Source organism: Drosophila willistoni, chromosome 3R (genome assembly GCF_018902025.1).
Source record: "Drosophila willistoni isolate 14030-0811.24 chromosome 3R, UCI_dwil_1.1, whole genome shotgun sequence".
Classification (NCBI taxonomy): domain Eukaryota; kingdom Metazoa; phylum Arthropoda; class Insecta; order Diptera; family Drosophilidae; genus Drosophila; species Drosophila willistoni.
This window is the reverse complement of record NC_061086.1, coordinates 16,646,907-16,661,921: the sequence shown is the minus strand read 5'-3', so window position 1 is coordinate 16,661,921 and position 15,015 is coordinate 16,646,907. Positions and strand designations below refer to the sequence as shown.

Here is a 15,015-nt window from a genome sequence, read left to right as displayed (position 1 = left end):
AAATTCATTGTGGTTATTTTGTTTTGTTTTTAAAATTTCAATTTGTATGTCCATCTTTCTTCTTAAAGAAGTTGAAACTCTGAGTTATTTTCAGATTGCTTCAATCTGTGTATACCAAGGGCTTTGTGGGGAACAAGTCGTCAAAGTGGCCCAAGTCCCATATTCAAAGATTTTAAAAAACATTTATTAATCATTTCAACTTGGTTTTAAGACTGAAGAAGACAAAAGTAGAAGTATTGGAAATAAATAATTTGGGCAAAAAAACGCGCACTGGTTAACAGTGACAACGGAACAAACTCAACTTCATCCCGGATAATAGCGGTGTCCGGGTAATGGGAGCCCGGAAAATCGGGGTCCAACTGTATACTCTTAATATTAATCTTTATAGAATAAAAAATCCAATGAATCACCTTTGAACGAGATGCGTTTAAATTTAAAGCAGCTGTTGTTGAAAACAACTTTCGGCAGAGAGAGCGACTCCAGGTTAAGATGGACAATGTGTTGAAACAACCATTTTTTAAATAACCGATCGATTGGCGGCATAAGTGTTGTAAAAATCCTGGCGTCAATGAACTACTTTGCAACACCACTCCTATTCAACACTGGCATTAAGGCATGGTATGTTTGTTTTTAAGAATTCTTATTCTCATATACATATATATATATTCCGCTAGTCTAATCAAAAATCAGTTTTATTATGCAACGTCATTGTACGCCGCATAGTTTTTTGAAACATTTGCATTTAAATTGTGATATATTTGTGATATTGCAAGGTAGAATTAAAACAAATGTCACGCACACATACGCCTAATTCGTTGCGCTTTGGTTATCAGTAACAATAAACAAGCAATTAAACACTTTGATGAACCTTATCAATGTCGCCTTTCCTTAGATGCTGAGAAGCTGTCATCGCCTTTCTAACTGCTTGAAAAGTAACTTTAACCAGACTCAGATCCGGCACCAGCATAAAACTAATCCCAAGGTCATGGAAAAGTTTGATCTGCCAAAACGTTTGCAAGGTAGCACTCCAAGTGTGTGGAATGAGTATATTGCTCTGGCCATGCAGTATAAACCACTGAATTTGGGCCAAGGGTTTCCCGATGATGCTGCACCCTCATATGTGACACAAACGCTGGCCGACATAGCGCACGATAAGAATCATTTGCTGCATCAGTATACCAGAGGCTATGTAAGTTGGCAAAGCTTTGGGCAAGACTTGGTATAATCTACATTTCTTTTTTTTTCTAGGGACATTTGCGTTTGGTTCAGGCTCTGGCTAAGCTATATAATGGTTTAATTGGACGCGAATTGAACCCTTTGAGCGATATTCTTATCACGTCCGGTGCTTATGAGGCTCTTTACTCTACCATCATGGGACATGTGGATGTCGGCGATGAGGTTATTATTATTGAACCCTTTTTCGACTGCTATGAGCCAATGGTAAAAATGGCTGGGGGTGTACCACGTTTTATTCCATTAAAATTGGTAAAAAAAACTAAATCTGAGCCTCATCATTTTCATACTATTAATTCAAATATCCTTATTATTTTTAGCGTAAAACTGAGGGACCAATTAGCTCAGCCGATTGGGTTCTAGATGACAAGGAATTGGAATCGCTGTTTAATGAGAAAACCAAAATGATTATTTTGAATACACCGCACAATCCCATTGGCAAGGTTTTCCAACGGCACGAACTGGAGCGCCTGGCCGAACTTTGTAAAAAATGGAATGTGTTGTGTGTCTCGGACGAGGTTTACGAGTGGCTAGTGTTTGATGGTTCCGAACATATACGGATTTGCACATTACCTGACATGTTTGATCGCACCATCACAATTGGCTCTGCAGGCAAAACCTTTTCGGTCACCGGATGGAAAACCGGTTGGGCCTATGGACCCACTCATTTGATTCGCAATTTGCAAATGGTTCATCAAAACTCTGTTTACACTTGCCCCACGCCCTTGCAAGAGGGTGTAGCCCGCAGCTTTGAGGTGGAATTGGAGCGATTTGGTCAACCAGAAAGCTATTTCGTAAGTCTGCCGCGTGAGCTGCAAGTAAAGCGTGATTTTATGGCAAAATTCTTGACTGAAGCTGGAATGAGGCCAACCATACCCGAAGGTGGGTATTTTATGCTGGCTGATTGGTCGCCTCTTGCCCCGAAAGTCGATCTCAGCTCAGAACAGGATAAGCATAAGGACTACAAGTTCACAAAATGGATGACGAAAAATATGGGTCTACAGGGTATTCCACCGAGTGCTTTTTATAGCGAGCCCCATAAGTCTTTGGGTGAGGATTTTGTACGCTATTGTTTTATCAAAAAGCAGGAGAATCTAAACAAGGCAGCTGAGCTGCTTCAAAAGTGGAAGTAGAATTCTTTACTAACCAAATGTTTAAGCAATTAAATACCCGAATATCCGTGAATTTAATTGAATTTATATATTCCATATTTTTAAAGTCTCTTGGTTTGTCAATAGAAACTAAATAATTTCTTGTTATTTCGTAATCAATAATGTATCCAATGAAAGCAATTATGAATCGAAAAAAATTTCCTTAAAATGATAATGATCAGAACGAAAATCGTAGGTTTTTGCTTTAGAAAACCTAAAATTTGTCCCTAAATGATAAAAAATTACCATTTTTACGGGCTTCCAAGTGTATAAACATGTCTTTTTATTCTCCTGTGCAGCTCATTTAAAAGAATCTATAGGATCTAAATAGTTCAATGTTTCAGTAATAAATATTGTGTCCTTGTTTAAAGTACTTGTTACTAATAACACTTCTAGTGAATGGAATAAAACGGAAACGTAACGATTTAATATCCATTCGCCTACGAAACGTTTGATATCAATCCTCGATTTAAATTAACCGCCAAGCTATTATTCTTGCCTTTTCGATCACTATATATAACCTAGGGAGCGAGTATTATGAGCCATTACATAACACCCACCCCTATCAACTATAATAACAAAAACACAAATTTGCAACTATTTGGTAGCCTTACTCCAATCTCCTTTTTATTTGCAATCCAATAACATGTTCATCCGCACCATACATTAGATTTGCATTTATGGTAGTTCGTGTATCTGTCTGCTGTTTTCTTTGTAATTGTATTATGTGTTGCTTGTTGCATTAAACTAAAGGGGGTAAGAAAAACATTGTTCGCTCAAACTGCCCCATTTAGGCATCGTACACGGACTTCAGGGCCAATTCGGGCTTGTCATAGCCCAGCTCCTCAATGGTTGGAATACCCAATTCATTAAGTGTGGGGGTGATCTTCTCCAGCAAGTAGGGGTAGAGAGTGGCTTTCTGGTCACCGCACTTGTCCTTGCAGCCCTCTAGCCACCTGATGGCCAAAGCAATGTCGTTCACGCGGCGAGAAGCACGTAGACCAGCTTCAATGATACTGGGGCTGGGCACCAAATCCATGCCCAACAGATCGTTCATTCCCTTGCGGACCTCCCAACCGTCAATACCTTCGCGGCTGAAGTATTTCTCGTAACGTTTGTCGAATTCCTCGGCAGATTCCTCGGCTCCATGCAGGCAGCGAACAGCAGCCACGCGGGATGAGGTCACTCCAACGGTGCCACGCATGGCATTGGCGAGTTTACCGGCTGTGATACGCAACATGGCTAATAGGAATCTATAAATTGCAAGATTTTTAGATTGCAAAAAAAAATTTTGGTTAAGTAACAACTCACTTTTTTCACTTTTTGCTATTGACAGATATGGGATTGTCGACCAGTGTTGTCATATGTCTTGCCAATGTCATATGGGTATCGATATACATATTAGTGCTGGGAAACTTTGTTTTTGTTGTGGCCAAAAAGTATCCACCTCTAATAATTGTTGCACGTGCATTTGGTCCACTTTGTTTAAATGCTGTTTATTGAAAAATGAACCATTTCGAGATTCGTGAAATACCCGGAAAGGTAGGAGGCAATTTCTATAGACAAATATGGTTAAACTATCACATTGTATTCTTTCAAAGGGTCGTGCCATGGTGGCAACAAAGAACTTTCAAACCAATGAAATCATCTTCGAGGAGGAACCGTTTGTGTCTAAACAATTTTCTTGGAATGCTGCCTACGGCTATGCCGCATGTGACCATTGCATGCGCCCGCTTGAGACTGTATTGGAAAATGTTCGGCGTTTGGCCAGTGATCCAAAAGTGGAGGTGCCATTGCTTCAGCATGATCCTACAGCATCGTGGGTAAATCAGTTCACACAATGCCCTAGATGTAAGGTTCGGTATTGCTCCGAGGATTGCTTGATGGAGGCACAAAAGCGTTATCATCGCGTGGCTTGCATGGGAGCGTTTCGAGCGGATGATACACATCCCATAAATGTTTTAAATGAAACATGGAAGAAAATGCACTATCCACCAGAGACCGGAACCATTATGTTAATTGTCCGTCTAATGGCAATGTACCAGCAAAGTACCAAGAAGGAGGAGTTTTTCGAACAATTGCAATCCTTTCAGGCATTAATTGTAAATCGGGAGCAGAAAATTTATCACAAAATGCTTGGAGAGAATTTTGAACAGCAAATGGAGCAGCTTTACCTGGCCTTTTGTCAAGCATTTCAAGGCGAGGACTTTGCCAGGGTATGCAGGAGAAATAAAGCATATGTAACTTGCTATAGATATCCAATATCCACAGTTTACAACGCCGGATGCATTTAAGACTCTAATGGGCATCATGGGGACCAACAGTCAGGGCATAGCAACAAGTGTTCTTTCTCAATGGGTCACCATTGTATCAGACCTCCCTCTGTCCGATCCGGAAAAGGTTCAATTGGATCAAGAGATTGATAATTTGTACGCCAAAGTTGGTGAATGTAAGTAACTTGAGTGCCCAAACAAATAACAAGTCTTTTAATCGAAATCCTTTCTATTATTTTTTCAGTTGCTGGCGAATTTCTCAACAACGAAGGCTCTGGCCTGTATTTACTTCAGAGTAAAATTAATCACAGCTGCGTACCCAATGCCTGTTCTACGTTTCCCTATTCCAACGATATTGTAGTTCTTAAGGCACTGTCGCCAATTCAGGAGGGTGATGAGATTTGTATATCATATTTAGATGAATGCCAATTGGAACGCAGTCGTCATTCGAGACATAAAATTCTTTGCGGAAATTATATATTCATTTGCCAGTGTCCTAAGTGTCGTGCACAAGCCTCAGATCCTGATGTAACGAGCGATGAGGAAGACGATGATGATGACGAGATGGATGACTATGACGATGACGATGAAATGAACTAGACTTAGGCTAAACTATCGGTTTTGTTAAAAAATATATAAGATCAAAATATATACGCATTTGCATATAGTAAAAGTTGAACTTTAGATCTTAAACTTGTGTAAACGCTTCTTGGAATGATAAATTCCAACTCATAATATTAGTTAGCTCTCAATTTGTACAATTTTTTTTTTTTATTCTCTATTCAATAGAATCTGCAACTAATTATACATTTAATATACAAGTGGCTAATAAATCTCAATTGATCAGGAGTCGCCTCCAGCAGCGGACTGAACAGGCGTTAGGTTTATCAGATTATTACTGCTCTCGGCCAATTCAGCTATCGAAACACGGCCACGCTGCTTGATGAACTTGGCAACTGCGGCCAATTCTTCTTGTGATATATAAATAAATTTGCCACGATCATCAATGACTCCTGTGAGCGACCCATTCGCTTGCAGTTCCTGAATACGCTCAATCGCTTGTTGTGTCTTTAATTTGAACGCAACAGCTAAGTCCTCCAAAAGAACAACTTTGTTGTCTTTGATGTACTGAATGAAGTCAGCTAAGAGACTTTCCTGATCATCTGCGTCACCCTCCTCAAAGCCTTCTTCCTCTACATTAAAGGCAGCTTTCATTTTAAGATATTCCTCATGCTCTTTTCGTTCCCGTTCTTCTTTAGCCAAGCGTTCGGCATCCAATTTCTTGCGTTCAGCTTCCGCCTCCACTTCCTCCTGCTGCTTGCGCTCGGCATCTTCCTTGGCTTCCTTTACCTTTCGCTTTTCGCGTTCCTGCAATTCATGTTCTCTTTGCAAGCGCTTCTGCTCTTTGGCCTCCATTTTTGCTCGTTTCTTTGCACCCATTTTTTCGTTTAAAACGGCACCCTGGGGTAGCCGAGCACCATCGGCTCCAACATTTTCTTCGTCGTCATCGGAATCGCCAGCAGCTGCTGGTGCGACAGCTTCTGGAGCTGGAGCCGGAGCGTTTTGTTGCAGACGATTGCGTTGATTTCGGGCAATTTGAGCTCGACGCGGGACTCCTTCCTGGGCCCGCTGTGGCACGCCACGTCGCGGCGCTGCTGCTGCTGGCTTTGCCTCTGCAAATGGTATTATCGTAATGATATGCATTTGTGGAATTCCATGGGAAATGAAAACAACTTACCCCCAGCTGCCTTATTCTTGTTTTGCAAGAAGTACAATGTAGCTAAAATTACCAGCAAGGCAACGGCTATCCCTACAAGTAGAATCAAGTCCATTATTTACTTTAAAAAATGCCCAGTACCACGATATTTTGGCAAAAGGTAAACGTCAACAAAATAACAGCTGTCCAAAAATTTGTAGAGATGGTCGCTTTATTTAGAGATGTTGAATTCGGCCAAAATAAATTTTTAGCTTTGGTTTGCAATTATCTTTTGTGGAAAAATAGTTTTAAATGACTTTTGTTTGAATTCCTGGTACATGTTTTGCGCAATATATATACACAAATTAAATTAATATATAATATGATTTTATATGGGCATTCGACTATTTAATATATCTAGCTTTTAAAGGCTAACTTGTTAGCACCTCTCATCAGCAATCGAACAGAAATTGTCGATTCGATCTGGCACTTTTTTTCATGACGTGTCGGCGAACATAACTAAAACTAAGTTAATTTTGTAAAATAAAAGTGAAAATAGATCGAAAATGCGCAACCAATTCATCTGTGTAGCCCTGCTGCTGTGCGCACTGAATAGTGCCTGCGGATTGTACTTCCACATATCGGAAACGGAGAGAAAATGCTTTATTGAGGAGGTGCCCGACGAGACGACAGTGATCGGTACAAAGACGCCAACTCACAGAATCCAACAGACGCTAACAAAATATTTTTTACCTTTTTAGTTAATTACAAAGTGGAATTATATGACCCACGCTCCAATGGTTTTATGCCATCCTCGCCCGGCATAGGCATGCATGTGGAGGTTCGCGATAGCGACGACAAGGTTATTCTTTCACGTGTGTATAGTTCGCAGGGACGCATATCCTTTACATCGCACACACCTGGCGAGCATGTAATCTGCATGTACTCGAACAGCACGGCTTGGTTCAGTGGAGCCCAGTTGCGTGTTCATCTGGACATTCAAGTGGGAGAGCACGCCATCGATTATGCAAATGTGGCACAGAAAGAGAAGCTTACCGAGCTACAGTTACGTATACGACAGCTCCTGGACCAAGTTGATCAGATCACCAAAGAGCAGAACTATCAGCGCTATCGTGAAGAACGTTTCCGTCACACAAGCGAGAGCACAAATTCTCGTGTCCTTTGGTGGTCATTGGCTCAAACCGTTGTCCTTGTTTGCATGGGCTTCTGGCAAATGAGACATCTGAAGAGCTTCTTTGAAGCCAAGAAACTGGTCTGAAGAATTAACGAGTGCTTGGTATCTTCAATTTATATTCTGCTCATCATTTGGCTTCATGGTGCAATCACACAGTTCGCGTACTTTTCTCAAAAGATCAACCAACCATACAAAAATGAATATTGGTTCCCAACTCCAAGCAACTTTTAGTTATAATTTTTTTGTGTAATTTAATAAAAATCCATTGTACGATAACAGAGGAGGTGGAGAACTAGAGCAGGATGCGAGCATATATAATTAAAATTGGGTTTTAATGTTAACTTGAAAGATTCCAAAATGTATATTTGTTGACTTTACCATTTAATACCACTTTTGTATCAGTGTAATGTCAACTCCAGTTCAAGTTGGATCCTTATCGGTATTCAAGTCAGCTGAGCCGGCAAATCCCGTGACTTACTTTGCCTGACTGAGCGCGACTTAACTTTGCGTTGGCTTATCAGTCCTAGGAGATAACCTGTTGTATTCAAATAATGCATCTCAAATTGACTTTTATCGCAATGTTTGTTCTTGTGCCTCGCTACGATGCGTCCGCGTCTGCAGCCGGTCGTAACAAAGGCCACTTTTTAGTAGCATTTCGTCTGTGCTAAGCAACGGTCGATTCTCTTTGGCGGTAGTTGTTAGACGAAAATACGTTTTCTTCGGCTTGTCCAACAATTGGAGCTCATTGTGAACGAGAAACAACAAACCCACAAAGCCACAAAAGCTGGGGCATGTAATTCAATCTGCCTGTTTCAGAGAAAACAAACAGACCCTACATTTCCCTCCCTCGTTTTACCTTAGTTCATTCACGTCGGATTAGCGGGTGGTGTTGGTAGTGGAAAATGTATCGGGCTACGGAAATTGGCAGCGAAGAAAGTGAGTTTAGTTTCACGGCCCGATAAGATATGAGATAAAAGATTTGGGTACATCTTGCCGTTCTAGCTTTGCCAGCCCTCGCTGAGCTTGCCCAGGCCGACTTTGAGGCGGACATTGAGAGGAATCAGTTGAGACAACGCAAATCTTTGCCCAATTATGGAGTGGCTCCCATACAAATTCGGATGGAGTATAAATATCCACGTGCCGTATATTTCATATTGGCCACCAAATTTTTTGAGGCCTTCGCCGCCAATGGTATACGCAGTAAGTATATATATAGATGACCCATAATTCAATCTAAAGGAATTCCATACAAGTGCAATCAGTGTCTTCAGACCTTTTACAATAATTTTGCATTGTCTGGGAGAATTATTCTTAAAAATTCCATATACATATTGAGCTTATCATATCAGAGGGAGGTCTTAATGAAAATGTATTTCATTTCATGCGAGATTTCTATATATACAAAATATTTACTACAGATTGCTCACCTCGGTAATCGAAAAGACCTGGCATTTATACGAAAAAAGTGCATAAGATAAGACAATGCATTCAAAATTTAAATGCAGTATTCCATTTTAAATAAATCCCAGGAAGTGGAAGCATATTACTTAGTATTAAGTAAACTGAAATCAAAATATTACACAATTTCTCTAGCTAAATTCCCCCAACTCTGGTTGGGAAATGAAATCAAAATATTACACAATTTCTCTATCTTAATTCCCCCAACTCTAGTTGGGAAATGAAACAATTTTTGATAAGAATAAAATGCATTATTCACATTGTTGGGGTTTTCCTACATGGATTCTAATATATAATTTTCAGCTATACTTGCATTATATCTACGTGATGATCTCAATTTTACGGAAAGTTTCTCTACAATTGTGCTGCATATATTCAATTTCTTTGGTCAATTCTGCCCGATTTTTGGAGCGGTTTTGGCGGATAGTTATTTGGGTAATATTCGAACCATATCAGGATTTTGTTTTATCTATGCATTTGGATGGTTACTATTGACCATGACATCGCTACCAGACGTGGGTGTACCTTTGACGTGAGTATCCTTATGGATTTATATTTAGCAATCAGAAAATACCTTTTTTTTCTAGCTTAAATAGCGTGTGTTTAATTAAATTAAAGCAATTTAATAATATTTTTGAGAGCTACAAATTGGTTTCATATTTTAATAATTCTACAGAAATACAGCCGGTTTAAACTTGTACTTTGTGAAATAACTTGTTAATTTTTTTTATCTGTGCAGACTGATAGTGTCGATATCATTGCTGCTTATAGCCATAGGAAATGGTTCCATAAGGGCCTGCATCACTTCCTTGGGAGCATTACAATTTAAGATGCCCGAACAAGCTGTCCACTTGGCTGAATATTTCTCGTTTTACTATTTTGTGTACTATTTTGGTATATTTCTGAGTAAAATCCTGCCGCCTTTAGTGCGAGCCAACACTCAATGTTTTGAAAAGACGCAATGCTATCTAGCTGTCTTTGGTACACTTGGCAGTGCCTTTTTATTGGCTTGGGGTAAGTCCAACCATCGAGTTAAGTAATATGAAGTATCTCAGTAAAAATTTTTGAAAACTTGCAGTTACATTTTTGATTGGAAAATGTTTCTATAAACCCGAAAAGATATCCAACGATAATATACTTTTTAAATTTTTTGGCTGCATTAAGACTGCCCTTGTCGAGAAATGGCGACGTCGCAATTCAGTGAAGCGTTCAAACTATTGGTTAAAGAACGCCATTGGACCCTACGATCACAGATTTGTCCATGATGTTTCCAAAGTTCTAAGAGTGGGTCAAATTCAATTTGTTTTACATTTTCTATTATAATTAACTATTTGCTTCCATTGCAGCTTTCAAAATTGTTTATACCTTTACCATTTTATTTTGCCCTGTTGGCCCAACAGGATTCTAGTTGGACATTCCAGGCTTCGATGATGAATACAACGGTTCTGGGTGTTACCATCGAACCAGATCAAGCCAAGGCTATAGGTCCCATATTTCTATTTATGCTTATACCACTTTGGCAATATGTGACGTCTCCTTTGCTGCGTCGTGTTTTCAATTGGGAACTGAAGCCGTTGCATAGTGTCACTGCTGGGGGTATATGTTCAGCAGGCGCCTTTTTTTGCGCCGGAATTTTGCAAGACAGAATTATGGTGGGTGTGATGTATGCACAATCTATTACGATTCTCATAATTTGTATTTTTTGTTATAGAATTCACCCAACCAATCGATTAATATAGCTTGGCAGATGCCACAATTTCTGCTGCTTATGCTTGGGGAACTGCTTTTATCTATTCCGGGATTACAATTCGCTTTTACCCAGGCTCCAGCATCCATGAAATCTGTGGTAACCGCTGCTTGGTTTTTAAACAATGCTTTTGGTAATCTCATTGTGGTTCTGGTTACTGAATTCGATGTGCTTAGTTCTCAGAAGGCCGAATACTTCTTTTATGCTGTCTGTATGCTAGTATTTATTATTGTTTTTGCCCTATTGGCCTTTGACTATGCACTACAGGAACGAAAAGTTCGCTATGCTGCGTTAACTGAAATAGTCGAGGCTGAGGATGAGTGTAGAAATGAAAGGGATGAGGATTGTCCCAGTACTAGTCGAAGTGTTAGCATTTGAAGTTCATTGGAGGGAAAAAGCAAACACTTTTCGAAGATTAGTGGTTTTCGATTGTCAACTAATAAAAATAATAGGTATTTTATATGCTTAACAAATTATAAATATAAGAGATCTTATAAACAACTTTACAAGAGCCATTTGTGAAGTTTGTTACAGCTTCCAAATACAATTGTTATTTTGCACTTGTAATTTATTTACATATACACAATGGAACTAAAATAAATAATATTTGAACTAAAATGCCTATAAGAGGAATCGAATCAATCGATTATCTTGAACATATACTGAAGTTCCAGATTTGTGTCATCATGTAGATCGGTGCAATGCACTGCATTTAGCACTTTTGACTTGCCAAATTTGGCACGCAATGTGTGTGGCCGCAAAAGTTTGGCAATCTCGGGATCCATGGGTCCACAGAAATTTCGGAAGTCTGTGTGGGATACTTTTTCCGGATCCTCGGCAAAAACCTCTAAGCACATGCACACACCACTAGCTAACTGCGCCACCATGGGTATATATTCGGGTAGAATTCCCCGATAGACCTCGTAGAATTCCTCGCAATTGATACGGGCCATTAGAATCATTCGCATAGCTGTGATTTTAAAACCATTCGAGAGTATTTCATCCACTATTTTGCCTAGATGACCATCCTTTATGCTGTGCGGTTTAATAATGGCCAATGTGGTGTTTTTAAAAATACAATCCTTAATAATACTGCGTCGTTCTTCGAATACAAATTTGAGATCCATGGCCACATCCTCCTCTCGAGTAGGACAGTAGAATCCATGTCTCACTTCTTCTATATCAAACAACTGCTCCATGCTGGGCGACAATCTAATAGAAGTGGAAGCATTGTCTGATTTGTAATTGGCACAAGCTACCATAATGTCTACAACATTGTCACCAATCAACTCAAGGCTGATTGCCGGACCAGAGAGCAGCTCGTTCATGAGGACTCTATAGATTAATGAATCTGGATGTGATGTTATCTTCTATAAGTTCTTTGGCTACTTACGAGGCTGTTACGTCGTTATGCTGCTTGCCCGACAGAAACTTTGTGACCAATTTCGGAGTAAATTGCACCATTAGGCCATCATTTATATTGATTTTGTTCTCAATTAAAGTTTTAAGAAACTTGCCCAAATGTTTCATCCACATATTATTCTTAAGCAGCACAAATCCTCTAAGAAAAAATACATTATATGATTAAAGCGACTAACAAAACATCTCACAACATTAGTACATTACTTTTTCCTATATCTTGCCAAAGTGTTGCGAGTGGATTCATCTGCATAATCTACAATATCGAATTGCCGGCCAAAAACATTAATCTTGGATCCCACAAAGAAATCTCGTTGTGTTAGTTCCGGTATCTTCGTGCGGCGCAAAAACGTTTTCTTACTGCGCTGATCAAACTGAAAACAAATGTGGAAATGTATTTCAAATTTAAAAGGATAGTCCGAGAATCCTACCACTTCCACCGCCTGATCTGTTATATAGTAAGTCACCAGAAAGGTACGAATAATGGCTGCTTCCACTTGATACCATTCGGCCAGGAAGGCCAATCGATTTTCACTCATTTTGCGGAAATATAAATTATTTTTCGTTTGTTTGCAAATTTCTAAGTGAAGCTTGTAATTGTTTTGAACTGTTTAAATCGGTTTCCCTAGACAACGATAGTTATCGAAAAGCACCTGTGTTAGAGCCGAACAACATGACACAATGACTGTGCTGCTCTGTTAGCTTTTTATTAGTCAGATAAATATTTGATCAAAACTTTCTGAAGCTAGTGGGGCCCAAATAATGTTTATGAAATATGTATCTATTACATGATAACGAGCGTGGGGAGCGTTTTGGTGATTTAATGCCTACATTTTGTGTAATTGACATACGCATATTTAAATTTACTCACAAAGAAAAAAACACAGTTCAAGCTAGGCGGCAATTTAACAACAGCAGTTTCGAAAATATGGCGTTTACCAACACGACACTTGTACAACATTATAATCTCGAGTATCGTAAGTAAATATTTACCCTATTCTCAATGCAAAGTTTTTTTAAAGAATCAAGTTCAGTATTTTATTGCTTTAAGGTACAATTTAAAGCATTTATTTACTGCGGATATTAGCATTTTATTACCGACTGTGATTGTGAAAATCCCCGAAATGCACGGATAAATTGTACCCTTATTCTTAGCTGCGAGCCCCTATTGTTGGATAATATAACTGTTCGGCCAGGTCAGCAAAAACAAATTAGATTGCTTTTTATTTGATCATGGCGAAAATTGCAGTTACAATTGCAATTGTTTTTGCTGTCTTGCAATGTGCCGCTGCAGATAAAAAGGAAAGCAAAAAGTACAGTCGTGAGGCAAACGATCCACATTTCAAGCAAGTTGTAGAAGAAAAATATGACCCCGACTTTAAGAACATCCAGAGGCCATACCGCATGGCAAAATTGAATCTTCTGTGGTCCAAGGCTCAGAATGTAAGTCAAGATCTACTCCATGTTAATACAATTGTACACATAAGTCTCATCTGTGGCTTTTTACAGCGCTTGACAGAACCAAAGCTTAAATCTTTGTATATGGAGCTGAAAATTCATGACAAGGAGGAGATTGCCTGGAAGCAACTAAACTCCCAGCACAAAGACAAAGATGGCCTAAAAGCTAATGATTTGCGGCTTAAGTTAATTGGCATCATGAGTACTTACGATTTGTTGGAACACTTTGATGATACCCAAGATGCAGAAAAGTTGCAGCCTTTTAAGGTAAGATTTTAAATTCATTCTTAAAGCAACAGGTTACTCAGTCCATTTTTCCAATCTGCAGAAATTTCATGATCCCGAGGAACGTCATAGAAATAAAAGCCTATTTAAGGATAAGAAATTGAATCGACTTTGGGAAAAGGCTGAAATCTCCGGCTTTACTTCTGAGGAATTAAAATCTTTGAAGCAAGAATTTGAACACCATCAGGATAAAGTAGATGTTTATTACAGCTTGTTGGAGAACATTGGGTCAATCGATACAGATAAGCATGAGAGTAAGTTCTCCACACTTTACTAACGACTGAATGAGTTCGTATAATTTTTCTACATTCCTGCTTCGTTCTAGATGCAATTAACACTGAAGATTTGGATAATTACAACCTCATTTCGAATGATGCCAACGAAAATGAGATAAAAACCCACGAACAGAATGTGAAGAAATTTGAAAACGATCTGAATACGCTACGAGGACATCATGTTGGCATTAAGGATCACTATGACCGACTGGAGCGCTTGGTATCGTCAGGTCCGCATAGCCAGGACTTTATTGAACCAAAAGTGCAAGGTTTATGGCGCGTAGCAATGGCAAGCAATTTTACAGAAAAGGAACTAAACTCCATTAAAACTGAATTACATCATTTTGAGAGTCGCTTGCTGAAATTGCGACATTTACATGCAGAACATGCTTTACACAAGGAAAAGTATAAGGTTTGCATAATACAACTTTCTGAATTTCAGAAATTATTTCATATTGACTAATTTTATTCCAGGACGAAAAGCACAAGGACAAAAGTAACCGTTTCGAAGACATGGAGGATCAGTTAAAGAAACAAACACGTAAAGTGGAAAAACTACAAGAGAATATTGAAAAAACCATATTCAAACATTCTGAACTGTAGGCAGTGTGTGTGTACAACAAAGTGCCAAACGAATAAATTAGATTTTAAGTACGAAAGTTTGTGTGAAGCACAAAAAAATCTCTGAATGCAATTAATAGAAATTATTAATTTTTTTATACCAAATATCAATTGTATTAAATAAATTCTCATGAAGTTATGTACATATTCAACGATTTTGAAAAACTTATTTTAAATAAATTTGCCACTATTTTTTCTCAGTTT

At 38.9% G+C, this 15,015-nt stretch overlaps 8 protein-coding genes and 1 long non-coding RNA gene across 10 annotated transcripts; 5 read left to right on the top strand and 4 right to left on the bottom strand.

Annotated features, from left to right (window-relative positions):
* Positions 1-162: 162 nt before the first annotated feature.
* On the bottom strand, positions 163-616 carry LOC124461489. The gene is made up of 2 exons (XR_006955095.1): positions 411-616; positions 163-212 (listed from the first exon to the last, which is right to left on the bottom strand). It is a non-coding gene; the product is annotated as an uncharacterized LOC124461489 (long non-coding RNA).
* LOC6650503 (kynurenine aminotransferase) lies at positions 603-2,654 on the top strand. 2 transcript variants are annotated; one of them, XM_015176818.3, is made up of 4 exons: positions 603-618; positions 893-1,189; positions 1,249-1,485; positions 1,554-2,654. In XM_015176818.3, the coding sequence occupies exons 1-4, from the start codon at positions 616-618 to the stop codon at positions 2,364-2,366; spliced, it is 1,350 nt and encodes a 449-aa protein (XP_015032304.1). In that variant the 5' UTR covers positions 603-615; the 3' UTR covers positions 2,367-2,654. The 2 variants fall into 2 exon arrangements, with proteins under 2 accessions (XP_015032304.1, XP_046868957.1); XM_047013001.1 differs by lacking the exon at positions 603-618 and adding an exon at positions 714-773.
* Positions 2,655-2,982: 328 nt separating this feature from the next.
* LOC6651054 (cytochrome c oxidase subunit 5A, mitochondrial) lies at positions 2,983-3,711 on the bottom strand. The gene is made up of 2 exons (XM_002074163.4): positions 3,696-3,711; positions 2,983-3,637 (listed from the first exon to the last, which is right to left on the bottom strand). The coding sequence occupies exon 2, from the start codon at positions 3,622-3,624 to the stop codon at positions 3,175-3,177; it is 450 nt and encodes a 149-aa protein (XP_002074199.1). The 5' UTR covers positions 3,625-3,637; positions 3,696-3,711; the 3' UTR covers positions 2,983-3,174.
* A 105-nt stretch (positions 3,712-3,816) lies between these two features.
* Positions 3,817-5,330, top strand: LOC6651053 (histone-lysine N-trimethyltransferase SMYD5). The gene is made up of 4 exons (XM_002074162.3): positions 3,817-3,926; positions 3,986-4,600; positions 4,656-4,833; positions 4,902-5,330. The coding sequence occupies exons 1-4, from the start codon at positions 3,891-3,893 to the stop codon at positions 5,255-5,257; spliced, it is 1,185 nt and encodes a 394-aa protein (XP_002074198.1). The 5' UTR covers positions 3,817-3,890; the 3' UTR covers positions 5,258-5,330.
* Positions 5,331-5,403: 73 nt separating this feature from the next.
* LOC6651052 (DDRGK domain-containing protein 1) lies at positions 5,404-6,558 on the bottom strand. The gene is made up of 2 exons (XM_002074161.4): positions 6,396-6,558; positions 5,404-6,330 (listed from the first exon to the last, which is right to left on the bottom strand). The coding sequence occupies exons 1-2, from the start codon at positions 6,487-6,489 to the stop codon at positions 5,501-5,503; spliced, it is 924 nt and encodes a 307-aa protein (XP_002074197.1). The 5' UTR covers positions 6,490-6,558; the 3' UTR covers positions 5,404-5,500.
* A 273-nt stretch (positions 6,559-6,831) lies between these two features.
* LOC6651051 (transmembrane emp24 domain-containing protein eca) lies at positions 6,832-7,896 on the top strand. The gene is made up of 2 exons (XM_002074160.4): positions 6,832-7,052; positions 7,115-7,896. Exons 1-2 carry the CDS (start codon positions 6,920-6,922, stop codon positions 7,630-7,632), a joined length of 651 nt encoding a protein of 216 aa, XP_002074196.1. The 5' UTR covers positions 6,832-6,919; the 3' UTR covers positions 7,633-7,896.
* A 311-nt stretch (positions 7,897-8,207) lies between these two features.
* Positions 8,208-11,254, top strand: LOC6651050 (peptide transporter family 1). The gene is made up of 7 exons (XM_002074159.4): positions 8,208-8,484; positions 8,551-8,748; positions 9,310-9,538; positions 9,746-10,020; positions 10,085-10,290; positions 10,353-10,658; positions 10,718-11,254. The coding sequence occupies exons 1-7, from the start codon at positions 8,451-8,453 to the stop codon at positions 11,129-11,131; spliced, it is 1,662 nt and encodes a 553-aa protein (XP_002074195.1). The 5' UTR covers positions 8,208-8,450; the 3' UTR covers positions 11,132-11,254.
* A 23-nt stretch (positions 11,255-11,277) lies between these two features.
* LOC6651049 (nucleoside diphosphate kinase 7) lies at positions 11,278-12,841 on the bottom strand. Its single transcript, XM_002074158.3, has 4 exons — positions 12,604-12,841; positions 12,380-12,546; positions 12,147-12,314; positions 11,278-12,088 (listed from the first exon to the last, which is right to left on the bottom strand). The coding sequence occupies exons 1-4, from the start codon at positions 12,709-12,711 to the stop codon at positions 11,392-11,394; spliced, it is 1,140 nt and encodes a 379-aa protein (XP_002074194.1). The 5' UTR covers positions 12,712-12,841; the 3' UTR covers positions 11,278-11,391.
* A 500-nt stretch (positions 12,842-13,341) lies between these two features.
* On the top strand, positions 13,342-14,963 carry LOC6651048 (alpha-2-macroglobulin receptor-associated protein). The gene is made up of 5 exons (XM_023180195.2): positions 13,342-13,615; positions 13,682-13,897; positions 13,959-14,169; positions 14,241-14,602; positions 14,665-14,963. Exons 1-5 carry the CDS (start codon positions 13,406-13,408, stop codon positions 14,791-14,793), a joined length of 1,128 nt encoding a protein of 375 aa, XP_023035963.1. The 5' UTR covers positions 13,342-13,405; the 3' UTR covers positions 14,794-14,963.
* Positions 14,964-15,015: the final 52 nt, after the last annotated feature.

Coding starts and splice junctions, on each gene's coding strand:
- LOC6650503 (XM_015176818.3), top strand. Junction 1,190..1,248: donor ATCAGTATACCAGAGGCTAT/GTAAGTTGGCAA, acceptor TTTTTTTTCTAG/GGACATTTGCGTTTGGTTCA. Junction 1,486..1,553: donor GTTTTATTCCATTAAAATTG/GTAAAAAAAACT, acceptor TATTATTTTTAG/CGTAAAACTGAGGGACCAAT.
- LOC6651054 (XM_002074163.4), bottom strand. CDS start 3,624: ATGTTGCGTATCACAGCCGGTAAACTCGCCAATGCCATGCGTGGCACC.
- LOC6651053 (XM_002074162.3), top strand. CDS start 3,891: ATGAACCATTTCGAGATTCGTGAAATACCCGGAAAG. Junction 4,601..4,655: donor AAGGCGAGGACTTTGCCAGG/GTATGCAGGAGA, acceptor CAATATCCACAG/TTTACAACGCCGGATGCATT. Junction 4,834..4,901: donor GTACGCCAAAGTTGGTGAAT/GTAAGTAACTTG, acceptor TTATTTTTTCAG/TTGCTGGCGAATTTCTCAAC.
- LOC6651052 (XM_002074161.4), bottom strand. CDS start 6,489: ATGGACTTGATTCTACTTGTAGGGATAGCCGTTGCCTTGCTGGTAATT. Junction 6,331..6,395: donor CAAGAATAAGGCAGCTGGGG/GTAAGTTGTTTT, acceptor TACCATTTGCAG/AGGCAAAGCCAGCAGCAGCA.
- LOC6651051 (XM_002074160.4), top strand. CDS start 6,920: ATGCGCAACCAATTCATCTGTGTAGCCCTGCTGCTGTGCGCACTGAAT. Junction 7,053..7,114: donor CGACGAGACGACAGTGATCG/GTACAAAGACGC, acceptor TTACCTTTTTAG/TTAATTACAAAGTGGAATTA.
- LOC6651050 (XM_002074159.4), top strand. CDS start 8,451: ATGTATCGGGCTACGGAAATTGGCAGCGAAGAAA. Junction 10,291..10,352: donor ATGTTTCCAAAGTTCTAAGA/GTGGGTCAAATT, acceptor CTTCCATTGCAG/CTTTCAAAATTGTTTATACC. Junction 10,659..10,717: donor TTTTGCAAGACAGAATTATG/GTGGGTGTGATG, acceptor TTTTTGTTATAG/AATTCACCCAACCAATCGAT.
- LOC6651049 (XM_002074158.3), bottom strand. CDS start 12,711: ATGAGTGAAAATCGATTGGCCTTCCTGGCCGAATGGTATCAAGTGGAA. Junction 12,315..12,379: donor TTGGCAAGATATAGGAAAAA/GTAATGTACTAA, acceptor ATTTTTTCTTAG/AGGATTTGTGCTGCTTAAGA. Junction 12,089..12,146: donor CATAACGACGTAACAGCCTC/GTAAGTAGCCAA, acceptor ATTAATCTATAG/AGTCCTCATGAACGAGCTGC.
- LOC6651048 (XM_023180195.2), top strand. CDS start 13,406: ATGGCGAAAATTGCAGTTACAATTGCAATTGTTTTTGCTGTCTTGCAA. Junction 13,898..13,958: donor AAAAGTTGCAGCCTTTTAAG/GTAAGATTTTAA, acceptor TCCAATCTGCAG/AAATTTCATGATCCCGAGGA. Junction 14,170..14,240: donor CGATACAGATAAGCATGAGA/GTAAGTTCTCCA, acceptor GCTTCGTTCTAG/ATGCAATTAACACTGAAGAT.